This window comes from Microtus oregoni, unplaced genomic scaffold (assembly GCF_018167655.1).
Source record: "Microtus oregoni isolate MIOR12 unplaced genomic scaffold, Mior012 000047F_ref0000412, whole genome shotgun sequence".
Lineage (NCBI taxonomy): Eukaryota > Metazoa > Chordata > Mammalia > Rodentia > Cricetidae > Microtus > Microtus oregoni.
The window spans coordinates 9,964,577-9,990,546 of record NW_024543221.1 but is presented as its reverse complement, the minus strand read 5'-3'; the positions used below and the strand labels follow the sequence as shown (position 1 = coordinate 9,990,546).

The window sequence follows — 25,970 nt, the reverse complement described above, 5'->3', positions numbered from 1 at the left end:
CCTGTCCACCCATCCATGTGGAGATGGTGTGGAAGTTGTTGTAGCCTTTGTAGACCGTGATTACCACTGTGGACATTGGTGTAGGAGCCTCTGTCTTGAGTTTCTGATTTCCTATCTTTAGGGGGCAGTGTATCCAGAAGTTGTGGGTCATATAATTCCACACTTATTTTCACAGTACTTCCATCAGCCGTGGATAACAATCTCCAGCTTGTACTCATTCCCACCAGTCACTGGCCACATTTTTGGTAACAGGCATGCCAAAGAATGTGAAGTCCTCGCTCATTAAAATTAGATCTGTCTGTTAACTATCAGAAAAAGAAAAACAAAATAAATACACAAAAATAAATTACTATATGGCTGACTCACCCTGTATGCAAAAGGCTATGGACATCTGGTGTAAGCCTCCAAGTGGATGGTTATAAAAAACTATGATTATATCTGTAAAATTTTGAAGGCAGTAATATTCTCCAAATGGGGTGATTCTGAGCTTTAGAACTGCAGTTTAAAACCTGCAGCAAATTCTCGGGATAGCGGTCTATTCTACATCATTGCATAAAGCAGCCTGAAGCTAAGGGATGCAATTCCCAGCAGAATGCAAAAGCTGCCCAACCTCAGGTGAAAGCCTTCCTCAGCGCATGCGTAAACCCATGCTAGCGCTGCGTGCCTGCGTGCGCGACCCCGCGACGTTGAGGGAGTGGCCACGCACCTTGGCTTCTGGGTTCCGCCATGGCTGTGTCACCCAGCGCCATTCGCCTGCAGCGCTCTGTGGTGTCGCCGGCCGGGAAACACAGTGCCTCGCTGATCTTCCTGCACGGCTCAGGTGCAGTGCACCCTCGTGGTGTCTGTCCGCCCAGCGTGCTGCGGCTGGGGAAGCACCCTCTCCTTCGTCCCCCAGAGCTCCCTAGGGCTCCGCCTGCACCCAGGATCGGGAGGGGGGCTGCCACCTCCCGGGAGGGTGCTCTCTTTCTCCAAGGCAGTCTTCGCCTTTATCTTGCTGCCTTTTCTGGTGTCCTGGACCCCCCCTCACCAACCACAGCATAGTCACCTGGGCAGTCTTTAGCCGATCCCAGGTTCAGGCACACCAGTCCGGCAGTGTGAGTCTCCAGGTACAGGGGCCAACTATTGTTTTCAGTGTCGACCCTCCGTGATCTGACCCATATACTCAGGCTCCACAGGACCCCTAGAGCAGTGAACAGCAATTGTCCTTTCTGTTTGCCACCACCAGGGTCCCCATACGCTTCCCACCTGTCCTTTTTGATGTCTTACCTTCTTGATTTCCTTTTTTGTCCACTCATTAAATCTCTGAGGTAAGTACAAAGTCATCTCCATCCAGGGAGTGCCCCTAGAGAAAGAATAAGGACCTGTGTTTTAATTCTTGCATCCACAGTTCTTGGCTGGCCCAGGGTAAGTTCCCAGGAAAAAAAAAATGCTATTTTTTTTTTTAATTTTCTTTTAAAGAAATGAGATCCAGCCGGTGTCCTCAGGGGGCCTACCTAAATTTAAAAACAAAAACAATTCAATTAATTTGAGTCAGCCGTGGACAGGGGATCACAAGATGGTGCCTGAGCTACTGCCAAGTCAATAGTAAGGAAAGGGAAAAAATGTGGTTGGACATTAGTAAGGCATTTGCAACTGAAGGCTTGTTGGAGTTTTCCAAGAAGGCCTTGTTTGAGCTGAGACACGTGCAGGCTTAAACGGAATGGCGGCTAGAACACCCAAGGGATTGGAAAGTGTTAGCAACAATGTAAGATGGTCTCATCATTTCAAAACCGGGTCTAGAAACGTTTGCTGCTGCTGTGAGTGGCGGTGAAGCTGGGATTTGAACACAAATGTCGGATTCACAATTATTATTTTTGGTGGGAGGGTGAGGGGAACCCAGAGCTATGACGTATCGCTTTGGAAACAGAAGATGAGGGGTGAGCACCTGTGAACGGAAAGACTTGGCTGATGACTTATGGCTTTATAGCCAGCTGAGCAGTGCTTATTCAGGACCCCGGGAGCGATCAGTGATGAACATCCAGAATTCCCACATACTAATATCTTCTCATAATTAATTCAGTGTCTTTAGAAAGAACTAGAATTCGTTCTTTTTTTTTTAACCCCCCTGGACCACTTTGCTTAATGCTTCCTATTTTTCAATTTCAAATCACTGACATTTTTATAACCTATAATACATGTCTGAAATCAGAGTCATTCATTCTGAGTGTATTTTACACATTGCACATGTGTGTATGTGTGTGTGTGAGTGTGTGTATAAAACTTTATTTTGTACATTGGAAAAAGAGTTCATCTAAATAATTCTTCCAGATGTACAGATATATAATTCTTATATAATTAAATCTCCGTTGAAGTATAAAAGACTCCTTTTGGCACAGGCCTGTCCTGTTAGTTTTTATTGTCATCTCGAATCAGGAGTCCCCTGGGGAAAGAGAGTCTCAATTGAGAAACTGCCTAGTTCAGGTTGGCCTGTGGCTTTGTCTATAGTGAATGGTCTTGACTGTTGATTGATAGAGGGGGGCCCAGCCCACTGTGGCCATTGCTACCCCTGGGCAGGTATCCTGGGACATTTAGAAAGGCTGTTTGAGCATGAGCCACGGCGTCAAGCCAATAATCAATTTTGCTCTGAGGTTTCTTGCTCTGTTCCTATTCAAGTTGCTGCCTCCACTTCCCCTTGGTGATGGACTGCTAGCTGGGAGAGTTCGTTGAAATAAACCCTTTACTCCCAAGTTGGCCTAGATCTGTTTTATCATGGCAACAGGAAGCAAACTAGGAGGCCTTGGCCCTCCAGGTTGGAAGGCAACAATTTCACATTGGACTTGAGCACGTGTTTGTGTTACAAGGACAGGAAGTATTTGGCTTCTGGGTAAAACAAATATAAACAAACTAATTATATGGTTTTACCATGAGTTGGACTAAGGTACTAACTGTTTTTTTGTCATTTAAAATACTTTCTTGAGAATTTCATACATAGAGACAACATGGTCCTTGTGAGTGGATGGCTGAGTGTGGTTTTCTATCATTCAGTTGTCTCTTTCACCCAAGGCTGAAGAAGTGTTTGGAAACAGATCCTATTTAATAAAGACATCTGGTCTAGAGTATATGGGTAAGAATATGCCTGCAAGTACTAGGGCCTGAGTTTGGATTTCTAACATCCAGGAAAAAACTGGGCACCACTTCTTGTGCCTGCGACCCCACCACTGGGGGAGACAGGAGGGTCTGTGGGGCTTGCTGAACAGCCAACTTAGTGAAAACAGCAACAACAAAAAACAAACAAGCAAAAATCTATGAGCTCCAGGTTCAGGGAAAGGCCCTGTATCAAGGGGTAAGGCAGAAAATCATGTAGTGGGACCTGATGTCTTCTGACTTCTGCACGTTTACATGGGCCTGCCCATTGTGCACGCGCGCGCGCGCACGCGCGCGCGCGCACACACACACACACACACACACGACAAGGACAAAAAGATAAACTTTAACACTTTCTCTTCAGTCATATGTAAGACACACTTAGATCAGTGGAGATGGGAAATGGACAGTGTTGGACAACAGCCGAGCAGAATTCCTCTCTAGGAGAATCGATTATACCTGTTACAAATGAGGGAAACTGAAACTCAAGCCTAGGTATGGTCTTGCAACTGATAAACAATACATCCGGATGTACAATAATAAGGATTATTTCTACTGTTTATGCTTGGTGAACTAATTCTGCCTGCTAAATCTAAACAGCTTTTTGGCACGTGGAGATTTTTCGCAGTCTCTTTTCCAGCCTTTAAGTGATCTAGGAGGTACAAATCCCTTTGAAACACACTGTTATGAAGATGTTTATCTGACTGCGAATTCTGTAATTTTTTCAGGTCATTCTGGCCAAGGAATGAGAGAGTGGATCAAGACAGTGCTAAACCAAGACTTAACATTCCAACACATAAAGATTATTTATCCTACGGCTCCTTCCAGGTATGCAATGCTTAATTTCACTTCTCAGTAGAACTCCATGGCATAAAATATATGTATGTGCCAGAGAGATGGTTTTAACTTTAACTCTGTATTTAAGGCATTTTAAATTAGGGTCGTCAATTCCCACCTGTAAAAATGCATGCTTTACTTCGAAATTGGGCTCCTTGGCCAAGCTTTCCAGGCGCCAAGCCCTTCTTTCCTGCAAGCATGCTCTGCCATTCTGACTGACCCCTTCCCAGCACGCTCTGCTTCCTGCAAGTGTGCGTAGTGCTCATGGTTTAAATGCCCCCCTTTACCTCACGCACCCCAAAAGCAAACTGAATAACTTCTGCCAAGATAGTCTTTCTGATAATTTAGTTAAGCCCAGGTTCATAATCTCTGGAAAAGAGTTTTATAACATTCTTTCCAAGCTTCAAAGGATGTTAAATACTGTTGGGCTCTTTGAATCAGCAGACCAGGATAACATGAGGCATGGGGCCTACTTAATATTTAGAGTGGAAATCTGTAGGTGCATCCAACAGAATTCATAATCATGGGAGTGGAATACTTTTGAGGCCATGGACAGCTTTTTATAAATATTAAATAATCATCCACATAGTCTTTTTCACAAACTCCTTTTTGCATAAACAAATATTGTATTGTGTCATGCAACCCAATCTGATTTCTCATGATCTGTTCTTATTATTTTTCTTTAAGCCTGCTTAGTATTCACAGAAATGCTGGGCTTTGATTTTTCTGTCAACCTTGTACTCACAAGAAAATAAACCAGGATTTCAAGAAACTTCTTATATTCACCAATAAGAACTTATTTCTCTAGTTGATGGAGTTATAGAACAGACTGTAAAATAGAAGATTCAAAAGTTATTTTAATATAGCTAAGCTTAGGGGGTTGGCAGCGCCCACCGATATCTGTTGGTGGATTGATGCTAAGAGCTTGTTTCCCTCTGGTGTCCAGGGTAGGTACAGTGGGAAGGGAATGCTGACATTTCTGTAGGAACCGGAAGGATGGTGTGTTTTAGGTTGGTTGTAAATGGAGGTGATTAAATAAGGCGTTTGAGACTTGAGTCCAAGAATTTAACAGTTTTTATCTCTTGCTAAGAGTTTAATGATTATTATCTCTTTGTAGGGCCTGGATCTGCCCTTGTTCCTTGGGGTGCATTTGCGAGGACAGTTTCTGGTCAGCTAACTAAGCATCCTATTTGTTTCTGTGTTCTCCCTGCCCCGCCTGGTGATTAGCTGTAGGGCATTGACTCCTTTGTTAATATGGTAATTTCCCACCTGCCTGGGCAGAGGTCCTTGTGCAGCAGTTAGGTACTTAAGGACTTCCCCAAGTCTGAATAAATGACCTTCGGCTGGTCTCCTTTCGACTGGAATGACCCTGGTCTCTGTGTGTTATTTCAATCTTCAGGCCCTTGTCCAACTCGCTTACAGTCCGGTGGCGCTAGAACTGTACCGAGGGTGTAACACAAAATCGGGTGTTACATCTCTTGACTTTCACATGTTATCAATTGTAACTTGAATTCTAGGTCAGTGTTTTTCAAACTTTAAACCAGGAGTATTTCCTATTTACATATCTTCACATACACTGTCATTTGTGGGTGTTTGGAAGTGTTTGTCCCTCTAGGTTTGTATTATATCTTCTTGAAATGTTTGATAGCACTTAGAAAAGTCACCTGAACTTGAAGTTTTCTTATGAGTTGTTGGTAATGCATTTATTTTCTTTTGTAGAATCAAGGTTTTCAGATTTTCTGCGCATTTTTAAGGCAGTGTCAGGGATTTGGTGGAATTTGTCTTTGACTTCATGATATTTATTTTTATTAATTAAATTTCTGCTTACATATTTTATTTCAGTTCTGATAGTACTATTTTATTATTGTTATTGTTATTATTATTTGTGTGTGTATTTTGTCTTATCAAGGGTTACTAGTTGATCTTTTTTAGAACCAGTTTAGTCTTGTCTCTTTTCTGTTTGGTTGTAGGTTGAACACAGAATCTCACTGTGTAGTCCAGGCTGCCCTAGAACTCGTGATCTTTCTGTCTCTGTCTCCTGAGCGCTGGGATTACAGGTGTTCACCACACCCAGCATCATTCTCTCTGTTACTTTTCATTTATATCTGTTAGTTTTCTTTTTCCATCCTATTTATATTAGAGAAATAATTTTATCACTACTCTAGCCAAATACCATCATGGTTTTTTTTTTTTCTGCTTTATTTATGTTGGAAGGTTTTCTATCATCTTCATGTTCCCTGTATAATTTTTGTGTAACAAATCACCCCCAGCAACACTTTTATTATGGTCACAAATTTTGTGGGTTAGGAACTCAGAAAGGGCACAATAGTGGTGACTCAATCCCAATTCTGTTGTTTTTGGGGCTTCTCCTGGGAAAGCTTGAAGACTGGGTGTGGCTTATGATTTGTCTGCTGGGAACTGGATCCCTCATCTGAAGGCTTACTCACATAGCTGGCAGTTGATACTGGATATTAGCTGGGGCTTTCCTGCAGCTTCTGCACCCTGGACCCTGTACTGGGCTTTATCGTTTGGAAATATATATATATTTGAGTGTGTGTAATTGTGTGCATATTGATGCTTGTGCACATGGAAGCCTGTTGATGATTTTGGGGTTAAGCCCCATTAAACCTCTCAGGGTCCAGCTAAGATTTACTATAGCAAGTGAAAATCTTTATATAAATTTTGACTATTAAAGCAAAGAATAGATGTTATTGCTCTAAGGCCTCATGGAAGGTCATTCTGTTGCCCATGTGGGAGGAAATTACACTGCTGAGGTGTTTTGGGAATGAATCCCATTTTAAAGGGAAAAATTATGGCTTCACTAGGTTTTTACAGATTTGACAGTGACCTTTCCAAGAGACAATTGTTCCCGCAGCTCTTCTGAATGGGTTTCTCTGTGTGGATGTGTACATATCCACTTCCTGTGGAGCTGTCTATTGGCCTGTCAGCTGTACATTTACTATGTAATGCTCGTGGGCTCCAACCGAAGCCCGAGGCTTTTCTCCACCTTGCTTTTTGAGACAGTCTCTCTCGACCAACCTGGAGCTCACCGAGTAGGCAAGATTAGCAGGCCAGCAGGCTCCAGGGACCTGACTGCCCCTTTCTTACCTCCTCCCAACCCCAGCACTCCTGGCTTTTACCTTGGTGCTGAATTCAGATTCTCGTGCTTGTATGGGACCCATCTCCCTTGCCCACCATTGGTAGTCCTGAGCTGTGTCATAGCCTGGAGGCGTGGTTCCCAGTGGGGATCCCCTCAGAGAACTCAGAAGTTAGCAGGGGCAGAGCTTCTCCACAAGGAAACCTGGTTAGAAGTAAAAAGTGTAGGCCTTTACCTCTTGCAAATGTTAGCCACGCTGTGGAAAGGGTTTGTATGGTTATTATTCTGACTGGATGCAGTCAGTGTAATTCCTGGACCTTCTAAGTCAGGAAGCCACTTAGAAGTCTGTTAGTGATTTCCATGAATTGAGGGTTATTACAGGTGTCTAATGCTTGCTGATTTCTAGTTTCATTTCATTGCTATCAGATAAAATATTTTATATTTTCCCAGTCTTTGGATTCTCCCTGCAACTTTATGGCTTCACGTAAGTTCTATCATGTTGACTCTCATGTGTATTTTTATGCATAGCATTGTATGTATAGTCCAAGGTGGCTGATAGTATTACTGAAATTTTTATATATGTTCGATAATTGTTTTTAAGTGGTTCTAGGAGTCATGAGGAGAAAGCGTTAATAAATATCTTTTTCTTACAAAATGATTACTCTTAACTTCTGGTAACAGCCCAAAGTGTAATTTCTGTAATAATTATATACTGCCCAGCAGCTTTCCTATACTTATTTTACAAATTTTCCATTACTGTATGTTACTTTGGTTACTGTTGCATAGCAAACCTCCAGCCTTTTACTTTTAGTTTGTCTATCCATTAAAATTATTTAAAATGTGTTTGTTACAGATGGCATATGGCTGGGCTTTGCTTGTATATTGAACCCATCTGATAGCTTCTGTCTTTTAAATGATTTGTTTATCCATTTATATTTAATGTAACATTGAATTTATAGGTTTGAATACAAGTCTAGTTTTTTCACCTGTGTTCTATTTTCCTTATTTTTTGCACCATTAAATTTTTTTAATATTTCAATTTAATTTAATTCTCTGTTCTTTTTGTTCTTGATTGTGGTAAAGCTCAATATAAATCACAGACCTTCCCAATTTAATTGAATTTTAGAACTTCAGGTCACTTAGGCTCCTTTTCCTCATCCCCTTTATGACTACCATGCCTTTCATCTACACATGCTGAGAACACATCAAGCAAGGTTATAATTTTGTTTTTCGTAGTAATAAACGCCACAAAGAACCTAAGAGTGGTCAGTGGTTTATTATGTTTGCTCAGCGTAGTCTGTAATGGCATGTCATTGTATTTTTGCTAAATTGTGAATTACCCTTTTGTCTATAAATACTCCTTTTCCTTTGCTATAAATTGGCTAAGCAGCAGTATATTAAGTAAAAGTCAACAATAGTTTTCTGTGTTAATTAAAATGGAAAAATGAAATAGTATTTTTTCATTATGTTAATTTGGACTCTTTAACTGGAAGTACCCAATAAATATTTTTATTTTTGTGGCATATTTTAACTGTGTTTACAACCACAGGTTTTCTTAGTTTGGATCTAATAACAGAATTTCCATTAAAAATTAACAATGTTTTATAGTCCATTTATAATTTTCAAGGATAAATTCTCTTGGTGATTTGAAAAATTCTAAATCTCGTCAGGCTTGTGTATGCCTCTACACGGTGACTACACAATTTCCCACATACAGTGGGTGCTCAGCATCCGCAGTAAGCGTGTACTCTAGAGCAGACTTATATGCTTATTTTATGAGTTTATATATTTACATGTTCATATGGGGAGTACACATATAAGTGGCATGCACCTGCATCTGAATGCAGGTACCCGTGAAGGCCAGAGGTCATCTACTCATGCAGACTGAATAAGAAAGGCAAATAATTACAATTTCAAATAATGATGAATACCATGAAGGCCTTTAAATTAAAGAGACAGAGTCAGCATTACAGAATAGAGGCAACACTGGAGAGTCAAAGGGCTTCCTCTGAGAAGGTGACTTTGGGTTGAGACTTAGTGGGAGCTCAGCACAGGACAGGAAGAGCCTGCAGGGAAAGGAAGACCAATGTGATGCTCCTGCATCAATGGTGAGCTGGTCCAAGTAACTCGACCCTAGAGCATGCTAGGGGAAATTGTGAAACCAGGTCCAGTGAAGACTGGGGCAAGGTTGCTATCAAAAAGGCTGCGGATGGTCTTTTGTTTTTTTTTTTTTTAATTTTAGGGGAGTACAGACCAAAATAAAAATGGATATTCAGCTGCATGCCATTTTATTAAAAATAAAAAAGTCTTTGGACATTTATTCCGGGCTAATACTTTACCAGTGTGTAATGGCCGATTGATTGATTGATTGATTTAGGAGTCACACAGATGCTCCTTGCTGAACATATTTGTTTATTGTGGTAATGTCTGAGCTGCTTTTATACCAGCTAATAAAGTGATTTATTTGAGGAAGAAGTGAATGAATGTAACACATGTGCCAGGCCTTTCAGCTGTTTAAAAAACAGTCTTTTATGCTTTATTTAAAGGTTATTCTAACATCTTTGGAGATTTATGTACTCTTGATTGTTTTCTTAGCAAAAAAAAAAAAGTTCTGAAGTCTTTTTATCCCATTAAATTATCCTAATGATTCCTTTTGAATAGAAAATTTTAATTTTTTTTCTTTTAGAAATGAGAGACCAAAACCCTCCAGCTGGGTAAATTGGGATTTACGTTGGGCTGTGTACACCTCAGTGGATCCGTTTAGATTAATTAAATAAGGCATTGTCAAAGGGAAAACGAGGAAAGAGAGTATCATTTTTTCCCATTAATGGCTGAGTTCCCAGAATGATTCACATTTTAGCCTATGATATCATCCTTATTTAAGTGCTTAGACAGACAAATAAACAGTCAGAGAGAAGCAGAGGAAAGTGGAGAGGGGAGCCGGAGTTGACTCAAAGGGTGACAGTCTGATTGGAACATAAGCGAGGGCTCTGTGTCTGCTCTGGAGCTGGGCTTCCCTGACTTCAGTGGCAGTTCCAGTGAGCTGGGGACTTTGCAGTGTGTAACAAGGATTTGATCCGAGTACCTGCTTTTCATTTGCAGTGGGCTCGGGGTTAACCTCGACAGGGCCCCTGGAGGAGGAAGGCTTGGATGATTTATGTCTTCTCAGTGTACCTGAGCTATCTAGAGCCGAACAGCTTCTGGGGTCAGAGGTGCAGAGGGGAACTGAACTGAGCTACAGTGGAATTTTATCTTTCCCACAGCAACTGAGGAGATGGGCAGAGAGCAGTGGAGGAGAAGCCTGGAGGGCTCAGTCTTCAGAAGTCTCCCCCCACCCAAAGTTCTCTCCTGCAACATCAATCTCAGATAATAATGCATATAAATTAAAAATCCCAAAAGTTTTCTAAAGAGAATTACTTGAGAGTATTTCAAGCTTTTCCAAATGATTGACTTCTTTACTAAATAAGGAACCATGAGGTGGTGGTCGCTGTGTCAAAAGCTTTTGAACTTTGAACTTAAAACTGAGCAGGGCTTTATATGTTAACCCTATAAAGTTTGTTGTATAATTTAGTCAGCACACTCAAGCAAGAATAGGTACCTCCACCAGTAGCTATTTCTACAGAAGCTGTAGGAAAGGTAGTCTTCTGAAGGAAAAGTAGTCTTCTGTGGCAGAATGGTGGAATTTCACCACCTTTGTCTAGGCCATTTTGAAACATGTATTAACGTAAAATCTGTACCTTTCATTCTAGCAATATGATTGTTGGTCTCTGTTCCATAATTAAATATATATGTTTATTTATGTCACCCCATCCACAGGGACTAGAATCTAGGTACTATGTAAGTGATCATCAGGGGAGAATGGGAGATTCAATTCTAAAGTAGCTTCTCACCTTTGTTCATAAGACATTTATGTAATTATTTGGATTCATGGGGTAGGGATGGATTCATAGTAGTGTTGGCAGGGAAATGGGAGAGGGGCCAAAGTGCACAGAGACTCAGATGAAACTGAAAGAATAGCATTCGCTAAGGAAAGGGCACATACTTCTGCGAGGGCAGTGGAGAAGAACGCACTCAGCTGCCAAGCAGAATGCGTTTGTCAGCTTTGACAGGCAGCGGTGCTCCAAGGAAAAATAGTCATGAAAGGTTATGTTTTAGTATATGTGAAGGGAACACGGAAGGGAGAGGACGTTCAAGTGCTTAAATCCGTTTGCTGCTGTGGAGAGTGAGGTCTCTAAGGGAAAGGGTGAGGAGATGAGCAAACATTAAATCTGATTTATTCTCTCAGAAGCCTAAATAGTATATCTAGGAACTAAACTAACCTGTATGTGTATATTTAGTAATACACCGTGGCACATCACTGTGTTGGTGCATGTTTTTATACATACACAAGGCAGGGAGATTTCCAGTGTGTATGCCCTGAAAGGAGTGTGCATCCCATGCATTAGAACACATGCAGGCTCATCCCGCAGTAGCATCCATCACACGGTGCAGTCAATCAACAGAAGATGGCGGCACTTACGTTTTGGTTTCATCTGAGTCAGGGTACCTTTCTTGTTTTTAGGATTTTCTCAGCTTCTCTGGGAAAGTTTTAAATACAAACCAGGTTCCCAGAATGAACGTTCGTTTTCAGAAGTGCCATCAGCAGGGAAAAGTGGTGGCATGTAGTCTGCCAGTGCCAGCTGTTGCCTGACACTCGCTGGGGAGGCCATTGGTTATACTGCACTTCCCCATGTGGTTTCAGAAGAGAAGTGCAAGGAAGCAGGTCAGGGCCCGGCTCGTTCTCTTTGTTCCTGTCTTTTATGGTTCTAAGTTACACACTTTCTTCTTTTTCTTTTTTTCAAGACAGGGTTTCTCTAAGGTTTAGAGCCTGTCCTCTGCCCTGGAACTAGCTTTCGTAGACCAGGCTGGCCTCAAACTGCCTGCCTCTGCCTCCTGAGTGCTAGGATTAAAGGCGTGTGCCACCACCGCCTGGCCACACATTTTATCTACATGGCTTGGATAGTGAGTGCCTACCTGAATCTGAAAAACAAAGTGGAAGAGACAGAGTTGAGTAGCCAGCATTGCAGAGAGTCACTGTGATTGGTTGAAATGCCTTTCAATCATAGTGAGTCTTCTGTTGCCACTAGCTCATTTGTGGCATTCTTACACATAAAGCGGACCATGCATTTTGTTATTAAGTAAGAAAACAAGAGCTCACCAGGAAAAGGGTAGTGCCTCTGATCAAACCCCCTGTCTCTTTTCTTGGGCAGCCCAGCCTTCTCCATGTTTTAGCAGCGCTGCCCCCATACCACAAAGCATCTCCCAAATTGTCTTTACTCTCCTTCACATTTACTTCTGATGACCTAGAAGTTAGACCTGAAACTGAAATTGGTTTACAAAGATGCAGAATGTGCACAAGTGTGGGTATAAAACTGGAATTTCATTGCATAGCATTAATGTACATGAATGGGCTAATAGTCATAGCACCATAATGGTCCTACCTCCTAAAAGTAGGTAATGGACTTGTGAGATGGCTCAGAGGCTGAGGGTGCTTGCCACCATGACTGAAGGCCCATGTTCTACCTCTGCAACCTTCGTTTTGGAAGGAGAGAACTCACACGTGCAGACTGTGCTCTGAGCGTCACATTGCCCATGGCACATCTCCCCACATAAATGAATGTAACCATTAGACAGTTCAATAAAGACGGTGAACCAGCTTAGGAAACATTAATGGAATAAATATAAGAACAGTAGTATAGGCTGTGTGGGGCATTTTTCATACAAATTCTTTAATATAAAATTCAGCAGAAATAGTACATTAATCCTTCAGAAATTAAAGCAATCATTTTAATACCACTTTTTGTTATTTGTTTTAAACAGGCCGTATACACCTATGAAGGGTGGACTTTCCAATGTGTGGTTTGACAGATTTAAAATCTCTAATGACTGCCCAGAACACCTTGAGTCCATTGATGGAATGCGCCAGGTGCTCACCGAATTGATTGATGACGAAGTCAAAAGTGGCATCCAGAAGAGCAGGATACTCATAGGTGAGGTTTTATAACATTGGTAATCTGTCCCACTTTTGTCTAATTACATTTTTGAGTTATATTTGTAACATTGTTTACAAGTACGTGAATATTGCTTGCCGCATTCACAGTTTTGGATAAGCTACACATGCAGCTTTCAAAAATATTAGAGTCATAAACAACAGCTCATGAAACTTTCATTGATTTTCATTTTTAATAACGACTCCTTTTCAGCTTGTTTATTTGTTTTAGACAAGGCATTGCTGTATAGCCAAGACTGACCTCAAAATTCCAGTTCTCTCTCTTCTACCTCTCCCATACCCAGCTATAGGAATGCACCATCATGCTCTAGCTATTCTGCCTTTTTTATGATAAATAATTTTCTATTTTAATTTTTAACTGAGATTGTCTATTGCAATTAAAAAATAATTTTTCTTTCATGTAGCTGGGGTCTTATGAATATAAGATTAAACTGCTCATGCCATGATTGAAATCATGTGAGAATGTGTTGTCAAACTCATGAGCACAAAGTCTTTCTAGCGAGTGGCACAAAACTAAAACATTGATAACCTTGTGTTAAACATGTCACAGTGAACCCTGTTCCCAAGGGCATTTAAAGCTTTGTGTAAATTATGTACTGAATTCTTCTTTGACTGAACTCATCAAATATATAAACTAGAGAAATTTATATTTAATATATACATATGCAAGATGAGATGTGTAATGTCTCTAGTACAGAATGTTTTGATTGTACAAACTTATAACCACTGTATTTGATGACTCCATCATGTGCTAAGTAGCATCAAAATATACTTAGAAATCTTCTTGAGACTGGATTTAAAGTGTTAGTGCTCACTGAGGTGCTGTGCTGTGAGGGAGTTACCGAGTTCCTTTCTTTTCACTGTTCAAACTGTTTAAACACAGATTACTGCAAAATGTCTTCCTGCTGGCTTTACTCTAATGTGTCTGTTAGAGTCTACACCAACTGATAAAATCTGTGCATTTGCTTATGCGTGCACATCTGTGTGTGTGTGTGTGTGTGTGTGTGTGTGTGAGAGAGAGAGAGAGAGAGAGAGAGAGAGAGAAAGAGAGAGAGAGAGAGGAAGACTCAGTGAAAAAATCAGAGTTATATGATCAAAGCACATAGCATAGTTGCAAAGTGGAAAATCTCTGTGATTTGGAGGATGAAAAGAAAAGCACTAGGTACAAAATGGTTTATTTCTTCTTTCTATGCAATGATGACCAGAGTTCTGACTTCTTATGAGATAATGTGTTCTAGGGGACCCTGTCTCTGAGATGATAAGTACAACCATTGATACTTTGTAATAAGTACCGCTTCAGATCTGGGGCAGGTGACAGCACATCCTTTCCCTGTGTGTCCTTTGATTGTGTCAGCTCAGTTAGAAATAGTTTTCCATACTGTATGTGATCTGCCAGCTCTTCTAGGGAGTCTGTCTAAAACTGGAATGGTGTTTAGCCTTTTATTCCTAAATTGTTCATGAAACTTAAGGGTTGGAGTAGTAAAATTTCTCAAAATCTCCAATGGGATGGGAACAGAAGTCAGACATTCTAATGTAGGAGTATTGCTGGGGAAAAGACTGGAATGTGTGGGACAGATTGTATATATAGAGAAAAATGGTCTTAGGGGCTAAGGACTTCTTCTGAGGAAAGATACCCCTCCAGCTGATCTGAAAGTAGGGCAAGAATTTGGTAAAGTAAGCGAGAAGCCTGCTTGTGGAAAGAAGCAAGGGACCCACTGCATCCCCATTGCAGGAAATGGTGTTTTGGCGTGCATGCCAGGACTTAGCATCACCAAATTATACGCAGAAAACAGGTGATGTGTTGGGATGTTCACTTCACAAAGACACCAGCCATGTTGTGGAGGTGACATGCAAATGTCACTGGGACAGCAGGAAGGCAAACACGACAGATAACGAGATTCATAGAACAATAAGCTGACCGAGAAGTGGAGGAGACAGAGATAAGATCGTTCCAGAGAAGAGTACAGCTGACTGTGGAGCAGGCTATTAAAATGCATTTTCCAAGTTTGATGCAAAAGACTCACATTTTTCTTTTAATAGAAAACAGAAAACCTTAGTGAGCCTCTGTTGTAAAGAACGACGTGGGTGCGGCGCATCGCGGCCGTCTGCGCTCTATGCGCTGCCGTGCAGTTCGTGAACCGGGCAAGGGGCTGGAGACTAAAACACACAAAGACACACAGACAGGGACTCGGGTCATTCTTGAAACAGGAATGCCCCCTTTATTGTGTACCAGAGCCGTTTGTATAGAGATCCTTAACTGATAGCCATGCCCCAGCCAAATGCACCAGGAACCACTCTCCTGCCATCAGGCTCCTGAGGGTCTCATGCTCAGATCAGCTGCAGGCTGTCTCAGAGCAGAGGAAAACAAGTTGTTTACAAGAAGTTCAGGATCTGGAGGTTCACAGCTTCCAACATCTAAGCAAAAGTTTTGCTGGAGGGCACACGTCTGATACATAGCTAAGTCTGATACATAGCTAAGTCGATTCATGGAGACATTCATGAATCCTCACTGGGGGCATTAAGAATATAAGGCAGTGTTCAGTCTGCTTGTTTTTTGCAGCATTTACAGACAGCCCAAGTCTGAAAGGTTATGATAAAACACAGCCATGCAGTTACCAACTTTCCACTTACTTTCTGGAAGTTGACCAGATAGTCCCTGGTAGAAGCAGTGCTGAGTCCTGTACTGTGAGGAAATTTATCAGCATGAAATTGGCCTGTGTTCTGCTTTCTCACACATTCATTGTGAGTGCCCACGTGTGAAATATGAGCACATTTTATAGCCAGTGCACACCTCTCGGGTTTATTTCATGTACTTCTGTATGGTTTTATTTAAGAAGAGGAAAATGGATAGTGGGAGACTTCAGTGTGCCCTGTTGTGCTGGGAGAGCTAGAAGTGATGGCAACACTCTCTGTTAGCTGATGCTGGGCTCGTCAGTGTGCCCTGTTGTGCTGGGAGAGCTAGAGGTGACGGCAACACTCTCGGTTAGCTGATGCTGGACTCGTCAGTGTGCCCTGTTGTGCTGGGAGAGCTAGAGGTGACGGCAACAGTCTCGGTTAGCTGAAGCTGGGCTCGTCAGTGTGCCCTGTTGTGCTGGGAGAGGGTAGCAGGGATGGCAACACTCTCCGTTAGCTGACACTCAACCCATAGCAGCCATTACACATCAGTGTTCCGTTCGGAAAGTCTTGAAATTGTAAGCTTTTCTTCCTTATACAGTGTCCCATTGAGCCTTGCAATGAGAAAGGTAGGAGATAATTGTTTTCATTTCCCCAGTGAAAGGACTGAAAGTCAGAGATTTTCAGTGACAGAGAGGGACCCTAGAACCCAAGCCCCTTTGATTTCGTCAACTTTCTGCCATGATCAGAATCCATTCATGGCCACTAGGTGGTGACAACTTGTTAAGAGAGAATATTGATATAGTTTAGGTTCCGTTTTGATCTAGGATGTATAGAATCTGACATCAGAATTTTGATCCTATGAGTACATGTTCCAAATCTTGCAGTAGGGGAGCGAGTGTTTATAGGACCACACTTATGTCACATCTGTGACCCACATACTCATCACGAGGGGCTCCCTTAAAATCATCATGGTCCGTTCATAAAACTGCATGTGATAAAGCCATTAAATTTGCCGCCTACACGTAGAAGGCACTCAGGAAATGTTTATCCGTTTTTAAATTTAGATCTTAACTTTCATACATCTTACAATCCCATGGAAAGATTTCTCATATGAGGGATCCACATAAGAAGGCAAGATACAATATAGATGAGTCCAACTGTTAAAACAAAATTTGATAACCTGCTGAATGGGTTTAGGTACTACAAATTTCAGAATGGGTTTCCTTTATTTGTTGTATCTACTCTACAGAGGAAACACTTTACAGAATGAGTCTGTGTTACTATATTAACCTTATAATAGGACTTAAAATGAAAGTAAACTGGGCACCTGGAACTCACAAGATGCAGTCATTCTCTGAGCTCTGCCTCGGGTTCTGCCTGGAGCTAACACGTGGGATGATGGCATGATGGCATTGTTCCCTCTACATATGTGCAAGCACATGGATTTTAACTAACTGAAAATGACTCGGGATCCTTTCAGCAATGCTTGCCAGGCCTCCAAAGGCTTGGTTGGGACTGCTGTCCTAACACTTTTGCATAAAAGGGTGGAGATATTGTAACTTGCAAAGTTGATAGGGGAGGAAATGCAGAAATAAACACGGGAGGCATGACTTGTCCATTCCCAGATCTCCGAGCCTTTCCTCGCATTTGCATAGTGCTAGAGCGCCATGGGATAAAGTAGAGGGACTGAAATTTGGGATGGTGGTGAAGTTCATTGCCTTTAAAAAAAAAAAAATCTGTTCCCGTGATAGCAAACTTCATGGTTTTTATCATTAGGAATTTGCATTGAGGTTGAACACATTAATTTTCCCAGTATAGATTTTTTATAGATTGTTTCTGTTTTATTTTATATAAAGAGTTCATAAAGCCAAGTTTATTATTTTTTAACATGTTTTATTCAGCTTGTTAATCTTAAGTATATGTTAAATTGTTACCTATTACTACCTTAAATACTTCGCCAGCACCTATAAATGTCCACCATAACCATTACCTACAATGCGTTTACTATTTTCTATTTACTTACTGAGTAGTCTGTTGTGGGCTGGAGTTTAGACTCCTAGATGAAAAATTGACTCAATAACTGGTCCTTTGTGTTCAGTTTTTTTCTTGGGCAGAAAATATACAAAGTTCCTTTTCACAGTGTCCCATGCTAGAGGTGACAGTGCTGTCAAAGGCAGCAAGTGGGGAGCTATGATTACCTCACAGGATTGTAAATGGGTTAGGGACTTAAAATGGGATCTTAACAACATTTTGATATGCCCTTGTCCCTTGTTTTCTGTTGTGATACACACACACACACATACACACACACACACACACACACACGCACACACAAGGCTGAATGCCTGTAGGAAATCTTTATGTGTTTTCTTCTCCTTTTTTTTTCTTCTCATCTCTGACTCCTTTCCCCCACCTCCCAGCCCTCTCTCTTACTTCATTTCCTCCCTCAAGCTAGTCTCATCAAAGGACACTGACACCACACCAAGGCACTAGATTTTACCACTTAATAAAAAGGAAAGGTCAAAGGTGCGTCATGCGTAAAGTTTTGTGGTTTTATAACCACTTTAGAACACGTTTTGGCCTATTTGTTTGATTTATGCCACATTTTTTGATGATCTTTATCTTAGTCTTAGGATTATCTTTTATGAATTAATTCCTCTAGCTGAATTGGATTTTGAAAAGTTGTTTTCTCTGGTACACTTAGATGCTCTTTTCTGTTTAACTACTCTGCCACTAATAACTGTGGCTTTTTGAATTCAGATTTAGGCTACCTAACAAAACAATTTAAAGCTTAGTCTCCCATCACGGTAGCTGTCCTTAAGTGGCCATGGGCAGTATTTGAGAAGATGTAATTCAAGCTTTTGAGTTTCTCAGAAAAGAACAGCTCTGTTGTCTTGATGTCCACAGAAGATGGGTCCATCCCAAATCATGGCCATGCTCACATTTAACCCGTGATGCTTAGCTTTGACTTGCTCACCACAGTAGCTGTAGGTCCCAACATCTAATCCACGACATGAGCACACTTTAAATCTGACGTATGTGGTGAGATTTTGCTAGTGGCCTGGGACTGACGTTTTTAAGAAGACAAACTGTAAATGTTCGGGGCTGAGCAGACTGCTCACTCACTCTGAATTTCCTTTTCTGTTGTGATGCTGTCTTGTTCAGGTTGACCTCAAACAGTCCTCCTGCCTTCTCCTCTTTAGTGCTTTGATAACAAAAATACCACCATTCGCAGCCTCAACCATAGAGATGTTTTTTTAAAACTTTACTATCATCTCAAATTAAATTGCCAGAAAATGACATTTCCTGATGATAAATTTGCCTCTTTGTAGAAATATCGTTTTCAAACTTCATTTTCCATTAACTTCATTTATCCAGTGAATATTTATGAAACTGCTGCTGTGCCCGGCCCTGGTCTAAGCATAAGAGATCTTTCTTCTCCAGCGCGTGCTAAGCCGCTGTGCGCTTTATTGAAGACTGCTTTATTAAAGTGTCAGTAGCAGAAGTGGCCACATGCACAATGTCTGGCTTTTGAGTTTTATGTTTAATAAAGATCCACTTAATAAATTCCAGCAAGAAATTAAACGCTAGGAACAATTCCTAGCATGATTTATTATGATTCCTTCTGTGAACGAATATTGCCTTGCTACAGAGGAACAGTTAAACCTCCAGCCATGGCTTGAATTATCACCCTGCCAATATCACGGCCTGCTCCTTCCCTCTCCTCCTCAGCCTCACACTTCCTCCAGGTGCCCTCTCCTCCCCTTCTCTCTACCTGTGTGTTTCTCTCTGTGTCTCTGTTTCTCTGTGTCTGTGTTGTTTCTCTCGACGTCTCTCTCTGTCCCTGCCTCTCCATCTCACTCTCCTTTCCTTTCCCACCCCACCCTCCCCCATGCAACCAGAATCCTTTTTAGAGGCATAGCTCATGCTTAACAGTGTGCTCGCTTTACAGTTTATACAAATGCACAAATGCATAAGACCCAAAGGAAGAGGTCGAAGAGGTGGGCCTTCCCGACCCTGACCCATGAGGGTGGAGGAAAGCTGCAATTCTGTCCCGAGAGATGTTGATCCTGCCCCTTGGCAAAGGCAGATTTGTATACTTACGCTAATGTGAACACGAAAAGCCTTTGAAGATTCAAGTTTTAGCACCAACCATACACTGTTGATTCAGAATCTGATGGAAATTCTGTCTACTCTAGCTCTCCAGTATTTCTGGAAATTAAGTTTGGATTTTCATGAATTTATTCAGACATTCAGGTGAGACATGGCACAGGCAGGCTAGAAGAGAGGTTCCCATATTTTCAGTCCAACCATCTTTCTACCAAATTTTAAGTTAAAAAATATTAAGAGAGGCTTATAAAATATCAATTTCTAAAATACCAAATTAACAGATATTTTTGGTTAGTTAGTAGTTAGCTGGTTTGTTGGTTGGTACGGAGACAGAGTCTCACTTAGCCTAGGTTGACCTTGAGCTTCCGGTCCTCCTACCTCTTTCTCCTTAGAGCTGGCAATATAGGGACACACCGCCAGTGTGGATTCAGTCATACAGACACACTTATTCAGTCGCCACCATGTGCCCGGCGCTGGTCTGGGTGTTAGATAAACTGGCTAATGACCACATGCACCTGAGGGCACCGGCACTGCCAGCAGGTTGTTGTAAACACTCAGCCAGTTTCTGACAAGTGAAGGAAGACCTGCCTCTTCCTCTCAAGTTTGCAACATCGAGAGCACTCGTGTGTCTTCTGCAAATCAAAATGAGAATTTCTGCTCCAGACCCACGTAATGTTGACTACTGTGTAGAGAGTTCAGGAGAAAGAGGCCCAAAGCTAGAACTGCAGCATAGTCATGTGAAAATCACAATGCCGAGATCCATTCTGCAGATCCACACATTCAATAACTGCGAATGCTTAGTCTGTGCCAAGTTCTCGGGGCCACATCGAGGATGCATCTTCGCGCAGATGCAGCTACGGCCCGCTGACTGTTCTCCCTGGGCAAGGCTCGCATATAAAGGCAAACACACGGTGTCTTAAGATGTGCATCCTCTCCTACCTGGCTGAGCTGTTCCTGAACCGTCCTCCACTGTCTTTGCATCTGGGGATGGGTGGATCTGTCATTCTTTAAGGTGGTTCTTAAACCGGTCCACACAGTTTAGCCCCTAGAACACTAGATTCTAGGGCTATAGGTGAGTCCTGCTATTTCTTTCTGAAATAATAAAATTACAGGCATAACAGTCATTCTTATCATACCTAGTTATTACTTACAAATTGTGCCTTTTAGGAGAAATCTAAACTTTGGAATCCGGTGCCCTAATTAATATCAGCTGCCTTCCCCAGAGAAGGAAATCCTCTGAATAAACAGCAAAGGTTAAGAGAAGGGACATTACGCTCTGGGACAAGGATCTGGGTCCCAAAAGTCTTGACTTTACCCCTAAAATTAAGGACACATCTCTAAGCAGGTCACCTGCTTTCTCAGGCCCCAGTCTTCTTGGTGCATGGAGGGAGAATCTCACACCTTCACGGCCCTCTGAGGAGGGCTGGGATTGTGTTTATCAGGTGAAGTAAGGCAGTAGGGCAAACATTAGGAGAGTGAATTGTGTACCAGGGCAGAATTCTAAACCCTGTAAATGTGCGGCTTGCTTTCATTATTTCTCACAGAATACAAACAAGATGCCTCAACTCTCCTGAAGGCTAGGACTACCAGACGGAGCTCTGAGCTCCAGCCATGAGCTGTGTCCCCGCCTCTCCACTCTTTCCCTGCACGCCAGCTCTAGTCTGTGCTGCATGTGTTTTCTCCTCAGCGTTCCCCTAGACAGCAGTGTCTCCATGTGCTGTTTTCATCTGCCTGTTTCTAGTGACTGGCACAGTGGTCTGCACTTGAAGACTGAGGCAGGAGCATCATCAGTTCTGGGCCAGCCTGGGCTACATCATTAAAAAACAGGGCGGCAAAGTTATTCCAGCCCTTGGAGCCCTTAAAGTTAAGTAAATAAATGTGTTTTTGATGTAGGTGGGTCTTCTTCTATGTGTTACTTTCATTGGTTAATTAATAAAGAAAACTGCTTGGCCTGATAGGTCAGAACATAGGTAGGCAGGGAAGACAGAACAGAATGCTGGGAGAAAGAAAGCAGAGTCAGGCAGGCATCATGCTTCTCCTTCCCAAGACAGATGGTGGTTAGAATCTTCCCGGTAAGCCACCACTTTGTGGTGCTACACAGATTATTAAAAATGGGTTAATTAAGATTTGAGAGTTAGCCAAGAAAAGGATAGATATAATGGGCCAGGCAGTGTTTAAATGAATACAATTTGTGTGTTGTTATTTCTGGTGTAAAGCTAGCCATGCGGGAGCCGGGCAGGACAAAAAGCAGGCCTGCTCGCCTCCTCACTACATTTTTTTTCTCATATAGATGAGTTCATTTTATTTTATCTTGTCATTTTACAAAATAATACCATAATCCCAAAATGCTTCACCTAGCTCACCAATGTTTTTAATCAGCGTTCCTGATGCAGAGGTCACCAGGTGTCTGTTATGAGTAAGATAGCAGAAACAGAAGTGTTTGTGGAGCCCATGGCACAGTGACTGACACAGAGGAACGGGCTGTTAATTGTAGGTGTTGTGTCGGGGTTCCTAGAAATAAACCCAAACTCAGGCAGACACTGGAAGCGTAGCTACGTCAAATTCGTACTTTGATTGTATTTCCAATTATGATAAATACTTTTCTTGATGGATGTGATTTCTCTCCTGAATCTGGCCCCTTTGGTAATCCATCTCTTTACCACTGATGTCTTGGCGTTAGTTCCTCACAGCAGGGCTGGTTCTCTGAGACCTGAAGAAGATTGGTGGCTTGAACACAAATTGTCCCCAAAGGCTCGTATATTTGGATGCTTAGTCTCCAGAGAGAACTGTTTGAAAGAAGGAGAAGGATTAGGAGGTGTGGCCTTGTTGGAAGAAGTGGGTCACTGGGGGAGGGCTTTGAGGTTTCAAATGTCCTCACTAAGCTCAGGCACAGTCTCCTTGACTCCCCTCCCCCATCTCCCAACTTGAGGACCAGCATGTAGCTCTCAGCTGCTTCTCCAGCACTATGTCTGTTCCCCTGGCACCATGCTCCCTGCCGTGATGATCATGGACTAACCCTCTGAAACTGGAAGTGCGCCCCCAGTTAAGTGCTTTCTTTTGTAAACATTGTCATGGTTGTAGTGTCTCTTCAGCCACAGAGCAGTGGCTAAGACGGAAACTGACATTCTCTTTAGGAGTGTATTTCCTTCCCATCTCCAGATGTCTTTAAAATGTTTGTGAAAGGTTGGGACTGGCTTTATTCAGAGGTACCATGTGACCTGTGTTCCTCTTTTTCTGATAAGCATGTGCATTGTTTCCTTTAGGGGGATTTTCCATGGGAGGCTGCATGGCGATGCATTTAGCATACAGAAATCACCGGGATGTGGCAGGAGTTTTCGCTCTTTCTAGTTTCCTGAATAAAGACTCTGCTATTTACAAGGTAAGTTCCAGATTTAAAAAACAAATACAGCGTGAAGCATAGACACATTGAATCCAAAATAAAGTTGATAGTTAAGCAATAAAATGTGGTACCTGGTCTATGTAGATTAACTGTCTCTGGAATCCATGAGCAGTTTTGTCATGGTGACTCTAGGAGGCCTCTATGTTCAGCAGTGCCACCTTGGAAAGGACAGTTTTAGGGAAGGGCATGCTTAGTGTTGCGTGACTCCTTTATGCAGAACTAGAATGTAGGAGACTGTAGTCAGACTTGCGTATATTGTGCCTGCTCAAAGGTCAATTCTAAAGCTAATGCTTTGCAGCGGTTTTCAAGCTTATGGCTGTTTGTTACAGCTCCATCACCAAAAGTCCAACAGAGCATTTGAATTGACTTTTCCCTTCAGTTGGGTCTCAGCTCTGTACTCCTCCCTCTCTCTCCCCGGGAAGAAGTCCGGCTATGCATTTCACTCCTTTGCTGAGGAAATGCCTTGTTGGCCTTTGAAGAGTCCTCAGTGGTGCAAACATAGGGCACAGACCCACACCGCCCTCCTGGAGCCCCCTCCCCCCCACCCGCTTCCACTGCACACCTGACCCCGCTCCTCCTCTGGAGGCTCCCTCTTCTTCTCTTAGAGCAGCTGACATTAACTAGGAGTGGTCTCTGTCTCCCACCCCCGGGATTTCCTGTCTAAGAGGACTGTCTCCCATCCCCTGGGATCTCCTGTCTCAGTGGACTGTCTCCCATCCCCTGGGATCTCCTGTCTCAGTGGACTGTCTCCCACCCCCTAGGATCTCCTGCAGGCTGATGGTGTGTTCCCGGAGCTGTTTCAGTGCCATGGCACGGCAGATGAGCTGGTTCTCCATTCTTGGGGCGAGGAGACAAACTCAAAGCTGAAATCTCTGGGAGTGAGCGCCGTCTTCCACAGTCTTCCAAATCTTTACCATGACCTGAACAGAACTGAGCTGGAGAGGCTAAAGTCATGGATTCTTACAAAGCTGCCAGGAGAGACTGATGGGCAGAACAAATGAATCCTCACCACCATATTGTTATTTCGGGGCATAAGCTAGCCAGGCGGCCGGGGTGCTGGGGACGCAGCCCCACCGCTCGTATTACAACAATATTGATTATTTTCTTACACCTGAAATTTCCTTATTTGATCCTCACAAAAATTAAGGTTTGTGAAACATCCAGCACTCTCATATTATGTGAATGGAATTTATGATATCTGTCTGTTTTCTTTCAACAAAATTGCCTCGAGAATCACTCCGTTGTAAATGTCAGCTGTATTTTGTAGCTGCAAAGATGTCTTTTTATGGACGTACTGCAGTTTGCTTGTCCGTTGGCCGCAGATTTGGGTCTCTTCCTGTGTGGGGTTGTCACAGGTAGGACTGTCGTGAGCATCCGTCCTCACAGTGGCGAGGCTGGGCAGTGTGTTGTAGCGTGACCTGAACCTGTCTGGCTGTTTCTCTGTGTAGTTTTACCATTTTCCGTTCCAGCCAGTAGAGTGGCCTCTGATGCGCACTTCTTCACCATAATTCCAATTTGGCCATTCTAGTGGCTGTGTAGTATTTGGTTTCTGCAGTGTTTGATCTGTCAGGCAGGGTGGATTTCCATTTTCTTGGTGCCAGCAATGTGATACAGAGTCCTCCACTGGAGGATTTTCCCACATTTGTGAAGAATCAGTTTGTCCTCCCCAGTTTGTTTCTAGATTCTTTATGAAAAGTGATTTACTGTTAAATTATAAGAATAAAATATGAATAAATTTACCTTTTAAAATGTCAAGTTCCGTAAAGGGTAATATGATCATATTAAAGGTAGAATTAATTGAGATCAATATCTGGCACTGTTTTTTAGATGAGTTATTATATACACTTAAGGATCTTTAAGTACTTTAAAACAAACATATAAAATAATAACTCTTTTCATGGTTTTCACACCCTTGCATTGGACTTTGTTCACATTTTTTTCCTCAAAAGCCTCCCCGCACCTCTCCCCACGGGTCCACTTACTCATTCATGTCAAATAGTGCCTTCTGCTTTCATTTTATGTACAGACATACATACATGTATGTATGTGTGCGTGCGTGTGATGGGGGGACATGTGTGTGTCTGTGTTGCTTATGAGAGAACACATGATAATGTGGCACTTGTTCTTCACCACTGAGCCATCTCTCCAGCCCAGGGTCAACCCAATAGTAAATGAATAGTAAAGGAGACCCACTTTGGAGCACCGGACAGAAATCTCAAGGTCCAAATCAGGAGCAGAAGGAGAGAGAGAACTCAGGACCACGAGGGGTGCACCCACACACTGAGACAATGGGGATGTTCTATTGGGAACTCACCAAGGCCAGCTGGTCTGGGTCTGAAAAAACCTGGGATAAAACCGGACTCCCTGAACATAGTGGACAATGAGGACTACTGAGAACTCAAGAACAATGGCAATGGGTTTCTGATCCTACTGCACGTACGGGCTTTGTGGGAGCCTAGGCAGTTTGGATGCTCACCCTACTAGACCTGGATGGAGGTGGGAGGACCTTGGACTCCCCGCAGGGCAGGGAACCCTGATAGCTCTATGGGCTGACGAGGGAGGGGAACTTGAGTGGGGGAGGGGGAGGGAAATGGGAGGCGGTGGAGGGGAAGGGGAAGAGACAGAAATCTTTAATAAATAAATAAACGAGAAAAAAAAACATAAAACAAGTAGTTCTTTCAAAAGAGGGAGTGACGGCTACTACATGAGAGAATCAAAGTCCAAGCTCTTTGGGATAC

At 42.5% G+C, this 25,970-nt stretch overlaps 1 protein-coding gene across 2 annotated transcripts; it reads left to right on the top strand.

Moving 5' to 3' along the window:
• The first annotated feature begins 685 nt into the window (after positions 1–685).
• Lyplal1 (lysophospholipase like 1) lies at positions 686–25,210 on the top strand. 2 transcript variants are annotated; one of them, XM_041635378.1, is made up of 5 exons: positions 686–820; positions 3,852–3,951; positions 12,917–13,086; positions 23,096–23,211; positions 23,994–25,210. In XM_041635378.1, the coding sequence occupies exons 1-5, from the start codon at positions 727–729 to the stop codon at positions 24,231–24,233; spliced, it is 720 nt and encodes a 239-aa protein (XP_041491312.1). In that variant the 5' UTR covers positions 686–726; the 3' UTR covers positions 24,234–25,210. The 2 variants fall into 2 exon arrangements, with proteins under 2 accessions (XP_041491312.1, XP_041491313.1); XM_041635379.1 differs by lacking the exon at positions 686–820 and adding an exon at positions 845–1,307.
• The last annotated feature ends 760 nt before the right edge of the window (positions 25,211–25,970 follow it).

What these genes read in the sequence shown, in the direction of transcription:
- Lyplal1 (XM_041635378.1), top strand. Translation starts at nt 727, where the DNA reads ATGGCTGTGTCACCCAGCGCCATTCGCCTGCAGCGCTCTGTGGTGTCG. An exon ending in GATCTTCCTGCACGGCTCAG is followed by an intron (nt 821 to 3,851) that starts GTGCAGTGCACC and finishes TAATTTTTTCAG; the next exon opens with GTCATTCTGGCCAAGGAATG. An exon ending in AAGACTCTGCTATTTACAAG is followed by an intron (nt 23,212 to 23,993) that starts GTAAGTTCCAGA and finishes CCCACCCCCTAG; the next exon opens with GATCTCCTGCAGGCTGATGG.